At 29.6% G+C, this 12373-nt stretch overlaps 1 protein-coding gene across 2 annotated transcripts; it reads right to left on the reverse strand.

The window, feature by feature from the left end:
• Positions 1-10202: 10202 nt before the first annotated feature.
• On the reverse strand, positions 10203-12173 carry LOC124821029 (transcription factor DICHOTOMA-like). 2 transcript variants are annotated; one of them, XM_047292827.2, is made up of 2 exons: positions 10709-12173; positions 10203-10398 (listed from the first exon to the last, which is right to left on the reverse strand). In XM_047292827.2, the coding sequence occupies exons 1-2, from the start codon at positions 11751-11753 to the stop codon at positions 10394-10396; spliced, it is 1050 nt and encodes a 349-aa protein (XP_047148783.1). In that variant the 5' UTR covers positions 11754-12173; the 3' UTR covers positions 10203-10393. The 2 variants fall into 2 exon arrangements, with proteins under 2 accessions (XP_047148783.1, XP_047148782.1); XM_047292826.2 differs by having other exon boundaries at positions 10203-10604; positions 10709-12170.
• Positions 12174-12373: the final 200 nt, after the last annotated feature.

The raw sequence follows: 12373 nt of genomic DNA on the forward strand, positions 1-12373 counted from the left end.
AATTTGTTTTGATTTATTTATCTACCTTTTAAATTGACAGACATAAACGAGATGAAAGAAACTTGTTTATTGATTTTTTTTCTTAATTAAAAATCAAATAAAAAATAATTTAATTTTTTATACATTTTTATACATGTAAATATTTAATAATATTGTAAGGTAAATTATTAACAATTCTAAATTAAGTTTTTATTAATAGTTACAATAAAATATCTAACATACAAATATAATAATTATTTTAATTATCATATTAAAAGTATTAATTAATCAATTAAAAGTTTAATAAATATTTATATAATTATATACATACATATATATATATATATATATATATATATATATAAATTAAAAATTTTAAAAAATTGGTGGGCTGGTTCAATCTAAGTTTAACTTAAGATGGACCAAAATGGACGACTGACTTTTTTTTGTCACCCACTCTAAACTAACATCCAAATATATAGTTAGTTTCTTCATAAATCACTGTTGTGATATATAGGTTGATTTTTGAAAAGATTATTGAAAATCTAAACTATGACCTATATACTTTTTTTTTCTAGAGATCAATTGTTCATGTTTCTTCAAAAATCAACTCTATTAAGTTAACACGTTTTTTTTTTATAATATCTCTTCCTATTGTTTAGTAAATTAAATAAACAGTGTCATTATACACGTCAATTCATTTCAATTATAGTAGGATAAATATATGAAATATATTAGAAAAATAAAATATATTTAAGAGTCATTGCAACTCACCAACTCATGGTAATGAAAACCGTTATATATTTTTGTTTAAAGAAAAAGTAAGTAAAATTAAATTGATTCATTTTTAATTATATCCTTGATGAATTTGGTTAACTCCCAATCTATTTTATAAATCTATAACTTTCATCATCTCTCAAGGTGTACATCTAAGAGTTCATTACGATTTTTGGTATGTATAATAATTTTTCTACACACAATAGTGTTAAAAGGGTAAAACATAAGACAAGGATAGTAAAAACAGGCATCATCCTAGAAGGGAATGCAAAATAACCTATTCTCATTAAATATTACAGATAATAATAATGCTTAAACTTTAAAGAGATAAATTTTCTTAGTGATTATGATCAAACCTAATAAAGAGAGTGAGAATAAGTCCGTACTAAGTAGAGTATTGAAAGGAAGTTGTGTAGGTAAAAGTGGTTAGGTAAAGAGAGATATAGGAAGCTAGTCTTCACATTCTCCTAATATTTCACATGAGAGGCAGAAAAATAGCTGAAGAAAGGGATGGGTCATCAACCTTACACAAATCAATGAGACACTGCTGCATATATGCAAACGTACCAATTTCGAAATTTCTCAAGGATCCACCTTAGTCAGACTAATCTTACAAAATCATTTTCCCAAATATAATATTATTGCCTTTGCCTTAGCTGTGTGATCAGCTTTTTTATATTTTATTTGCTGCTACATACGGCCCAGAGAGAAAGAGAGACGTACAACTTCAGCACCAGAGGTATCTGCATGCCATGCACTCAACATCATTATCAATCATCATATCTATGTACAAAAACATTTTTATAACTAGTAACAAAAGAATTGCATAAATCATTTAAATTCTGTTTCGTTTCCTCCAACAACTTGAGATATCAGTTTTGGGTAACTTTCTTTCCTAGTGTTTTATTTATATTCTTATGAGGGATTTATATAAATTTTATCTTATAACTTTTAAGATTAAGAGAGATTTAAAATTTATCTTTTAACATAGAATTAGAGTCAAAGTTAGAGTTTATTACAGTAAAATTTATTGTTTATTGGTTTATTGTGTTATTTAGTGCTCTCAAAACGGATCACCTGATCTGATCCAGCTCGACCCACGGGTTTGCTCACTGATTTACTTAATTATAATTTTTTTAATTCAAAAAATTTCTAATTTAAATCTAAATAAAAGAGAAAGTTCTTAAATTACATTTATGATCAATCAAACATAAGATATTATTCACACAAAAATATCAAAAAATCTTTTCGATCAAATTTTCAATGGTTTTATAGTTATTCAAATTTGTTTTTGTATAAAAATTTTGTTTCTAATTAAAGACTTACTCTATACAAAAATAATTTCATAAGATTTTTTGTTTCAATATTATGTAAAATAACTAATAAAAAACATTTATTGGAAAAATTAGGTGCATTGGTTAGTCATCACCACAAATTCAACCAGGTGAGTCGAGTTTAAAATTGACTCATATCAAAATTTTTTAAAAAAAATCAACTCAATCCAACTCGAATCTATGATGAGTCAAATTAACTCACAAGTTTCAACTTGTTTTGACTTTACTAATTTTATCTACATCATGTGAGGACTATGCTTTAAGCCGAAAAGATGTGGTAAAAGTTTCCCTTCAACTAAAATTAAAATCACTTTACAGTGTATAAAATAAATACAAATACGATCAGCTTATAAGCCAATTTGAGTGAAATTAAATTAAGCTTAAATTACACGATAAGATGTAAAACCTAAATATTTGTTATGCACACTAGTTGAGACGGTGAATAAGTAGTGGTCAAAAACCACTTACTACTTTTTCCATTACCACTCACTTTCCCCATATATGGTATAGGGTGCCAGAACCTAAGCATGGTTTTTAGGTAGCATGCAGAAGAAATTACCAAAACATGCAGTAATCAAAAACTTCTGCATAGAGTATGTAACCTAATCTCAGGTGCTATATACCTGTTAGTGTTAGTGCCCTCTTTGCCATACCTCTCAGTGATAACGCTTAATTAGATCTCTCTCTATCTCTCAGTCTCTCGAGGTTATTGCCACTCTGCTTTTCAACAGTGTTCTTTCCAGGAGTTTCTTCTCTGTGAGGTTGTTTACGTACAATACCAGCTGCTTCTGTTCAACAAGTTCTTCTTGTAGTCAAGTACGTATATTTATCTTCTTTGATAGAATGTACGTGCTTATGTTTCAATATATGCATATTGTTGTTCAAGAACTCTTGAGCTTCTTTATTCCTTATTCTGTTTCATGTGAGCCTGTGAAATCTTAGTAGCTGATAAGCTATATATCTATACCGTATATGCTGGTTTTCTCATTGTTTACTTCACCTCATTTTTATCATGTTGAGGATTTTCAGTTCAGTTTTTTGTTTTTAATGTATGACTTGTTAATCGATGAAGTTAAAAACATAAGTTTCTGTCTGTGGTGTTTACTAAAGGAAATCAAAATTATAATGAAGATTATCACTATCCCCCATCTCACCCTTTTCTGTGTGAATCTTTATTATTTATTTATTGATTTTATAATTTGAAAGCTTGAAATCCTTTTGTAGAAATGGAAGAAAACACTTTCACAATGAAATTGGCAAGATGATTGTCTGTTCAAAAAATTTACTCTTGTTTAGGGTTTTTAATCCAATAAAAAAAAACACTTACCCATATATATATAAATTAATTAAAACAATAATAATCTTAGATTAATTAATAACTTTTAACATAAAAATATGCTCAAATTTTGATAAAACTACAATAAAAACGATAATAATTTTCTTGATCATTTTTTAATTAACTAAATATTCAAATTATTGATTAAATTTGAAAAAAAAACATAACTGTATATACTATAGCTATAATTTTAATTTTAATTTTAATTATTTATATACATTTGTGAACCACTCAAACTCAATTTTTAATTTGAAAACATCCTTTTCTATGTTTATCACACATTCATTTGTAATATATGTATTTCTTATTAAAAATAACTGATAAATAACTTTATCCTTTTAACTTAATTATTAAGACTTCAATCTCGAATCCTTAAATTGGTTTTAGTATCAATTTATATTTTTTTTTCTATTTTTCTTTTGATCTATTGTGCATATCAGGACAGAGTATCCAAGAATAAATTTTCTTCTAATTTATGACTGCACATACAGTGATGACTGCGCAGACTGTGATATATATGGTGTTATGGTTTGATGGTATTGCATATGTTGTAGTTATCATATGGTGTTATGGTTTGATGGTATTGCATATGTTGTAGTTATCATATGTTTTGTCTTTCTTTTGCTCACAAGCGAATCTGCAAATCTCTCTTACAACTTTTCAGCTCAAGTATTGACTTTTTTACGATAAAATCGAACGAGGAGACAATGTGGAAGCGAGCCATGTATAAAGCTCACTCTGTCATCTGTAAGCAATCATTATCTTTTCTTCTTTTACTTAAATTAAGTTTCATATACTCATTTTCATCTAACTTTCACATATATTGCACAGCGTAACTTTTGGGAAAATACTAAGGACATAGATATGGTATTTATTACTTATAATTATAATTTCTTAAAATGAAATCTTGAATATATTTAAAAAGTTTGAAGATTTCATTTCATAAGTTTTACTTTTAATTCATGTAGACGCGTCAACCAATAAAAGTAGTGTATTTTAAAAAAAAAAAACCCGAGCTTTATTACTAATTTATATATAGGCATTAACATTAAATTTTAAATCAGGGTTAAGTATAATAATAATATGGTTAAAAATGATTGTTAAAATAACACTATTAATTAAACTTACTTTTAAAGTTTTCAAGTTTCAAAGCTTTAAAGTTGTTAGATGACTGAATAAGAGAATAAAGCTATATATGTGTAATATTTTATCTTCTTTGACATTATATGGCATTTTGAGTTACACATCAATGCATATAAAGTTGTATCTATACATATAAATGATTTTAATCTAGAAAATTGTGTAACATATATGAAACTATCTGTTTGCAGATTACAAAATGACAGAGATCAGAAACGAGGAGCAAGCAACGCAACCAATAAAACGTCTTATCCAAATGAAGGTATTAAAGCATTAATATAACACTGATTTTCCCTGGTTTATTTGGTTAATACACACAAAAGAAGTTTAAACAAGCGATTAGGTATTTGACATGTTGTGCAGAACAGTTACTTGGTAAAGTTGCATGCTTTTATTAGTGAAATCAACCGTTACAGCCTTCGGTTACCTGCTTAATAACATGTTATATAAGTTTGAAGATTAAGAAACTATACGATTATGCAACAATGGCAATGATGAGAGAAACTGATATGGTTAATTATGTTAGTGCTTTTATTTTCATGAAATCATGTATGAGTAAATTATAATTTTTATCAGTATAGGTTAACTAGACATGCTTATTTACCTGTTTATGTTCCCTGTCTCTCCTTCTGGAATATGTGTGTCTGTGATTTTATATTGTAAAAGTACAATGGAACTGCACATTTTGTATGGATGATTATGGTTAGGTAGGGTGCAATAGCAATCTAATAACCTAAACGTACGAATATATAGCATAGTACTTTTATCTTAAATATTTAGTTGGGATGATTTTGGTGACAATGAGATCTCCTTCCTTTCCTTTCACTACCTAACTTACCTTCTACAATACTATTTTCTGATTCGTTAATATAGGTAAAAGCTTAGTACATTAAAAAAAAGAATATTCATTATGAATTATGTCCATGAAAAGTTTTGATCAGTCAAAATTATAATATATATATATATATATATATATATATATATATATATATATATATAAAAGTAATTATTAGAAATCTCATTTCAATTCATAATTTTAATATGTGACGTAAAATTTTAGAAAAATAGTAACATATATGTTTTATTTCTTAGTAAGTATAGACAAGTCTAATGACTTGAGAGAGAGCAAGTTTTGAATAATGTACATGTATATATAAAGAGCTAAGTAGAGCAAGTACTCTAATTTTGATTAATATTTTTTTTTTGATAAAAAAGTAATTATAAAATGATATTTAGTTACCCTCTTACATATTGTAGATGCTACTTTCCAATCCTATTTAAAATTTTATTTTGATTATATCTAATGCATTTAATGGAATAATTAGTAAAAGAAAACTTTAAATATAAAAACAGAACCTACACGGCTTAGGTACTATATGCAATTTCCCCCCGTTTAGTTAACTTATTTGGTACAGTACATAAGCAAATTATGAGAAAGATATGTAATTCATACCAATATTTAGTAACATTTTAAAACAGGCCTTATAAGAAAGAATATCTATTTAAGCTGTAAAAGAGTAACACAAAAATTGTATAGTTTTAACAATATTAAATAAGGAATAAATAGTTTGGCATAGTACATGGCTGGTGATATTCTGAATTTTTTGTTCCTGTTACTTTGGAGGAAAAATTGTGTAATTTATCTAGCTAGAGAATTATTTAAAAAAAAAAAAAGAAATTGTTTACTTTGAGAAATTAATAACCTTAACCAAACATATATGGCGAAGAAATGTATCAATAAAAAGTTAAATATTTCATAAATACGTAGATAATAAGATTCTAAGAATTAAAACTTAATAAATAGTGAATAAGAACTATGCATTATGTTTTTATGTTATGTTTTGATTAATCTATTCCATATAATTAACTTGTAACTAATATTTTTCTCCTTTTAGTTGTAGATTCAAAGAATTGCATTTAGACAAGTAAAACTTCTTCCTAATATGCTATGTAACACAGTTTAACAAAAGGGTTATCGCAACTTATATAAAAGTATGACTAATTGTTGCTTGAAATCAAATAATTTATCTTTAAGAATGTTTAAAATGAGTTGATTTTTGTATTAATAACAAACTAATACACTTTTAAATCTTAAATATAGGTTCTTTAGTATAGTCCGAAATCAACTAATAATGTAAGCTTTTATTTCTTTCAAAATTAATTCTACATTTTTCTTAAAACTAGCACATTCAATACAATAGGTGTTGCATAAAGGAAAACATCTAACTTCTTTAATGCTCCTTTATCATTAAGAGAAATGGTTAAATCTATATAGAGACATAAAAAGCACTAGTAAAGTAAGCCAAAAAGAATGTCTGTAAAGAAAAAACCGCTTTTGAAAGTAATGGAAAGTAGTTTTGTAATTAAGTTCACTAATGTCTATAAACAAGAGTAATATGTCCTTGAAAGTTCCATAATTATATGAAACTGTTATTAAGATCACCACACCACATTAGCAGTTTCATATATTTATCTGCTAATTTGCCCTATCTGCTCGGTATCAAAACAGTTTGAGATATTACTATATGCGTCTTAAAGAAGTACTTTTTTGTGTTAGAAGTTGTACAGAAAATACCTTCTTTGTTTCTACTTTTTGTATTACTCATAAAAACTCAAGCACATTGGATTTAGGCTGGTTAAGTCTATCATCAATTATTCATGTTTTCAGCTTGATAGATGTTAGTTTTTACTTTTTACATAGATAATTCATAAAAAAAGGGGACTTTCAAGAGTTTTTTCCCTTGAAATTGGTAGTGTCCTTTTTGTGTAACATTTCCATTAATTTGGTTACATACAAGGGAAAATATAAAAACTAACTAATGTTTAAACCGTAGAGTTATAAATATCATTAAACCTGTGTAAACCAAAAAGTCCTACAAATAACAAAAAAAGAATCTGATATGTTTTTTTCAATTCTTTATTGTCTGTTCAGATTATTTTTCTCACGATTCTTAACACTTACTTTTGGTTTGAAGCTCAGTAAGATTTTATAATTTTTGTCATTGAATTTAGTGGTGCAACTTTAGCATTTTGAATCAATAAAAAACGTTTAAAATCATGTCTTAAAATTGAAAAAAAAAAATCACTATTTTACAATTTATCCAAATTCTAAAAAAAAAATAAAAAAATGAAAGATAAAGAGCTAAATAGTAATATCGCATATAACTTATTTCAGTCCTTGCTGAAACTTTAGTTGAACCTTCATATTTTCTCTTGGATTTCAACGAAACTTCAGATGTTTGAAATTGTACTGCCCTAAAATTCTGGGTTACAACATTGACTATTATGGATTGACACACGAGTTCGACCTATGCAGAAAGCTTTACACTAGATTCTATTCTAGCTATACTCCACCTAGCTAGTGAAAGTTATATGGTTTTAGGGTTGTCTAAAAGATTTTATTAGACCTTTTTTGTTGGCTATCTAGAGAACATGTTGACATGACTCTTAAGTTAGAAACTTTTTTCTCTAACAATTTTCCTGCAGAAACCAACCACTTCATAGATACATTAACCAGTCTGTGTTCTTAGTCTGATGTTCGAATATATCTTCACCATAAAAAACAAAATAGTAGCAGAATACCTCTGTATGAGGCTAGAAATGTTGAAGTCTTGAATCCCTTTGAATGGTGCCTCTCAGCTTATTGGACAACCTATTTCTCCATCAAACACAACATACTAAATATAGGAAATCTCGGTGGGTGAGAGTTTAAGGTTAATTACCATGCAGGGGAGATTGGAAAATAAGAATAGGCCTCAATTGATTTAATTATGGTTGAATCTACACAAACCAGATGGCTAGAAAATATGTTTCAGATTATCAACTCCACAACATAGCAGTGAATGAAAAGTTCACATTGGAAAGATCTTTCTTGAATATGATTCGGATTCAACAGTCAGATACTTATAACGTATAATTTCTTTTACATAAGAAAATTATAAAGAAGAACCAGTTTCTGGCAGTAAGTAGAAAATCAGAGTTATATAAAAAGTAGTCTATCTGAACTGTCAGACCTTAAGTTTGTCTCTGTAACATTAAATACAAATGCTTCTGCTAAGTGATCACATTTATTTTGGCCAACGCTAGATATCGATCCATAAACGTCTGAGTTTTTTAAAAAGTTCTGACAAAGTCATTGTTAGTGCAATGACTCCAAAGGGCTAAACTGATTATTATTTAGTTATAATACAATGTAGCTGACAAAATATATCATCATATTGGCTCATAAATTCAGTTCAGTCTGTGATATACAATAACTACGTACATAATGCAGCCAAGTCTTACACAAAGTTCCTTGAATATTATATGATCATTATTTAGCCCTGCTCTTTGTGGTCATCAAGTACATATTGTTGTTTTCTCTTACAATAGATATCTTAGAATTCTAATAAAAATAACTACAATCTATGGACTAAGTAAAACAGTAACAAACTCGTCTTATTTTTTTTAGGGGAAGAATGCTAATAAAATGAAGATTTATATATAAATTGCATGGGTTCAAGATGATTCACCAATGTAAGAGATTGATGGAAATGAAATATTTAATAAAAATAAATACTATCATGTTAAAAATATTAGAATCACTTAACTATTTTTTTAAGCCATTGAAAATACTTGATAGAAGTGTTTAAATGATTCATATGCTTATGATACTTGTAGTAATGACATTAGGGATTATAAACTTTGTCCTATAAACCTTACTTTTGGCATGCAGTTATGCATAAAGGTTGAGGCATCCCAATTTCTCCTCTACATATATCTATTCTTTTTGTTGATAAAAAAATGTTTATTAGCAAAGTTTAACAATTACATTATGATCTAACTTCTTTATTAATTTTATTTGTATGCGTTTCCCAAATCATATTATCCCAACCCTTCAGACATATTATAAAAAATCGTTATGATGAATAAATTTACAACTGAAAAAAAAAATTACCATGTGTTTTGCTTGAAACTAATAGAACAATGTGTGTGTGAGAAAAGCAATAACTGTATTATGCAAAATTAAAAGTGTGTATAAGTGAAGCTTATTAAGACATCACACACTAACTAGAGCATATAAACAGGGAGAAACATTCCTCTATAAATTAATTTTATAAAGTTGAGTGAAGTTTCCTCTATAAGATTAAGATTAAGATAATAATAGAATTTGTTTTAACGAGATTTATTAGTGTTATCATGTTCAATCCCTTTTAAATTCTATAGGATCATCAACATATATTTAGTTTCAATCTCTTAATCTTCAATTCTTGACTTGATAAGTTTTTCACAGTTGAGTGAAATCTAAATCTATTTTGTAATTCCTAGTGATTAATCTAGGTTTGAAAATTATTGCTTGATTTGATCAGTTCTTAAATTTTAAGGTGGTCAATTACATTCATTCATGTGAGTTGAGTGTGTATATTAAGTGTTACATTATAAAAGATCTTTGTCTGAAATTTTCAAAGCGGAAATTTTCTAACAGAATGATATCTCTAAGGTAATCAGCACATGTATGCCAACACATAGTTTAGAACTCAATGAATGACTGAATGATCTTGAATTTTCTTCTGTGCATCCGTCTCCTCAAATGACCACAGGATTTTGCCACTTTAAGAGTTCCAACAATACAATATATAAATCAATATATATATATATATATATATATATATATATATATATATATATATATATATGATCATAAACTAATTATGTAAACATTGAAATCTGCTAGCAACAAAGGACGGTTCTTTGTAAATAAAATTGACCCTTACATAATATCAGCCACGCTTAAAATACTGGTCAGAAATTATACACGCAGCATCCTTTTTCTGTCACATGCCCTCGGTTAATCTAGAGCAAAGAAAAAATCAGTACATTTTGGAAAAGAAATATAGGACAACAAAAGTTACTGGTAGAAAACACAGAAAGATTCCTCCAAGATCATGGTATTCCTTGCAAAACACTAGGGACAATCATCGGATAATACTGAAATTTAACATATTAGGTAGGATGAGGATTGGTGCACTCCTCCCAAGATTTTCCAAAAATTTGAAGCCCTAAAAATCAACACATAGGATTTTAAGCATCACTTAGATGTCATCACCGATTTCAATAGGAAAGAAAGAAATTCAGGTATTGTTCATGGAAATGAAAAACTTACCTGCAGATAGATTCATGCTGGCTATCGCACAAAAGGTGGAGCGTCCATTGGCACCATTATTAGCTTCCCAATTTGGCGACAAATTGGGGAAGGAGTGGTAGTCACTGTTGTTCACACTTGCTTCCTTAGGGATCACAGCGTTTTGGTGATGAATGGAAGACATCAGAGAGTGTTTCAACTTTCTCTTGATGACAATGGATTCCTCAATAACGTTGAAGTCATCATCTCTTGGCACTCCTCCATCTACATCTTGAGGATGAAGTTGAAGGGGTGACCTTAATTGGTTCAGGATTTGATGGTTTTCAGTTGCAGGGCCCTTTTTCTTCAACTCTTGCACCTTCCCTTCACCACTGCACAGTATCTTGCAACTAGTCCTTTCTCTTGCTCTTGCCCTTGCTTTTTCCCTTGATTCCTTCATCTTTGCTTTAACACAATAGGCAGCTTCTTTCAACTTCCCCTCTTCAAAGTCCATCCCTTGTTGCTGTCGTTGGTCTTGGTGGATGACAGAAACCACTTCACCATCCGAAGACGAGGAGAATTCGAAGCTATCAGCACTGTGCTTGCTTCGAGTTAGCTCCTTAATCGCCTTCTTAGACTTTGTGAAGAGCCAGTCAAGGGTGTTGCTGGCTTTATCAAACCCTAACATGTCTTGAAGATCGAAGAACTTGCGTGCGATCTCAATGGACAGCCTCACCCTCCGGTCCCTCAAGCCCTGAGAAGTGTGAATCTTGCTGTGCCTGTCTTTCTTGGCCGTTTTCTTCGCAGGTTTCTTGGTGATGCCATAAAGGGCACCACCGAGATCCTGATTGAGCATTGCCGCAGCGGCACAATCTGCAACTGCCCAATTGGCCAGTGTTTCAGGAATCGGAGCATGATAATTAGTCGGTATGAAGGTAACAGAAAGTGGATCATGGAGAAAGGTGGTGCTGGCAGAAGAATTTTCAGGGTGAAGGAAAGTGAAAGAAGGGTAGGGCGAAGCAGAAGAAGACGAAGAAGGGAAACGAGGGTAAGAGCCCGAGGAGGTGTAATTAGAAGAAGGGAACATCTCACATAAACAGATTTTTTGCAATTTCCAACGGATGAAGGAGAAAACCCTAGACAGCTTCTGCAGAATGAGGACCACCCCAAACGCAGAAGAGGTTTCAGTTTCTTATCTACCTTCCCACTTAGCTTCCCTAGCTCTAAGTATACACTTTTTTCAAGACAACATAGATATGAAGCATTTGGTAGTGGATTACAAGGAAAAAGAAAGTGGTTTTATTTGAGAAAGTGATGAAAGCTTTAGGCCAATGTTGGAAGTATGGTCTGCTTTTCACAGTTTCCATTATACTTGGAATAGAGCTTCATATTTATCAGGTGTGGTGGTGCAGGACCATGAAGAATGGTACCAAAAGGGTGGGGACTCTGGAGAAAGAGAGAGAGAGAGAGAGAGAAAGAGAGAGAAAGAAAGAGTGTAGTATGTATGAGTAGCATAACACAGAGGATAAGACACACATAATTGGTGGATTGTGTGCCTCATTATGTGGAAGCAATGTAAACAGAAGAAGGTCAAATCATGGAGCTTTTGAGCCCGTTAATATATGTGTTTTGTGTACGTTATTTTGGTGTAATTCTCTGGCTTCGCGTGGATCCGTTGGATTTAGGGTTAAACTTCGGTTGCACACA

This window comes from Vigna umbellata, chromosome 4 (assembly GCF_029865625.1).
Source record: "Vigna umbellata cultivar VRB3 chromosome 4, Vumbellata_1.0, whole genome shotgun sequence".
Lineage (NCBI taxonomy): Eukaryota > Viridiplantae > Streptophyta > Magnoliopsida > Fabales > Fabaceae > Vigna > Vigna umbellata.

Bases quoted from the DNA above. Each gene is read 5' to 3' on its own strand.
- LOC124821029 (XM_047292826.2), bottom strand. From the start codon at position 11,753: ATGTTCCCTTCTTCTAATTACACCTCCTCGGGCTCTTACCCTCGTTTC. The intron at 10,605-10,708 runs GTAAGTTTTTCA...GTTGATTTTTAG, and splicing joins CAGCATGAATCTATCTGCAG to GGCTTCAAATTTTTGGAAAA.